Here is a 1,254-nt window from a genome sequence, read left to right on the forward strand (position 1 = left end):
GTCAAAGTTTCATTCACATTACTGTGTATATATTTGTTAAATAATAATTCAATATTCACTGATTCAATAATGTGTAAAGATCTATTTGGGATTTGGGTCCACTATACACAAATAGCACCTTCATGATGGAAGATGCCATTGGAACCATCATTTCAACCATCAAGAACGGTAAAGTCAATATGGATCACAAAGCTTTAGAGGCGTGGGCAATTCATAAAATGATTGAACTTCGAAAGGTTCGTTCCAATCTATTTCAGTTAGAGAAGGGTAAGTTTTTGGTAAATCTAATTAGTACTATAATAATATTATTATTATTACTAATATTAATTAATATTAATACTACAAAATGATGATGTTGATATTGATGAATGTGATGAATAATCATGATGAATGAAATTTTTGAAATTATTGGATAAATTTATAACAGGAGATGCAATTCAATGGAATGGAAAGAATTACATGATTACCAAAAAGTAAGTGTTTGTCCAATTCATTAATGATTAACAACAACAAATTGATACCTTTCAATATGAATACCATTATTATTATTACTAATATTAACAAGACATTCTGATGGAGGTGGATTTAACATTTTGGATGTGGAATCTCAATTAATATTACAAAGAGCACTCTTGGATGAAAGTGTAGTGCCTTGCTTTGTTGTAAAGGGTGAATTCGTTCCAATTCATGACAATGATAGATACTTGTTGTAACCATTACAATAAAATGTAATACTATTTAATATTTAATTTATTTAATTTATTTAATTTTTTTTATAATTAAATCCCAAGCTCACTCCAGAAATGATCTTTTTTTCTTTTTTCTTTTTTTCTTTTTCTACAACTTTATCATTCTTAACAAGTGAGCCATAGGAAAAACATGAGTGCTCCATCACTCACATTCATTGTGAGAGCTTGGCTGATCCCGAAGATCACTTTAAAAAAAAGCTCGTACGGGATTACCAATCAAAAAAAAAACAATAAAGAACAAATGACCAAGAAGAAAACAGGAATCATGACCAACAACGCACCACCATCATCATCACAAATCAAACAACAAGTGCAAGAAACAAAAAACCAAACAAGCCTCCTCAAAAAGCAACTCGACTCTATCGTACAACAATATGAACAACAATTGGCAAATTTGGAAAAGTTAGAAACAGCCTGAATGAGAAGGATGAACAAGTCAAAAGTAGAGAAATTCAAGTCGCTCAAAGGGAACAATCTGTAAAAGATGAAGAAAATCAAATGAGAA

General features: G+C 30.1%; 1 protein-coding gene across 1 annotated transcript in view; it reads left to right on the forward strand.

Moving 5' to 3' along the window:
• Positions 1-122: 122 nt before the first annotated feature.
• The window catches only part of NAEGRDRAFT_51839 (uncharacterized protein), a gene marked incomplete at both ends in the record, with an annotated part of 2,650 nt that continues 1,518 nt past the window's right edge, over positions 123-1,254 (forward strand). Inside the window, one exon of the mRNA XM_002672988.1 lies at positions 123-267. Within this exon, the coding sequence (XP_002673034.1) occupies positions 123-267 (145 nt within the window). The remainder of the gene's footprint in view (positions 268-1,254) is intronic.

The sequence above is a fragment of the Naegleria gruberi genome, assembly GCF_000004985.1.
Source record: "Naegleria gruberi genomic scaffold NAEGRscaffold_49, whole genome shotgun sequence".
Lineage (NCBI taxonomy): Eukaryota > Heterolobosea > Eutetramitea > Acrasida > Naegleriidae > Naegleria > Naegleria gruberi.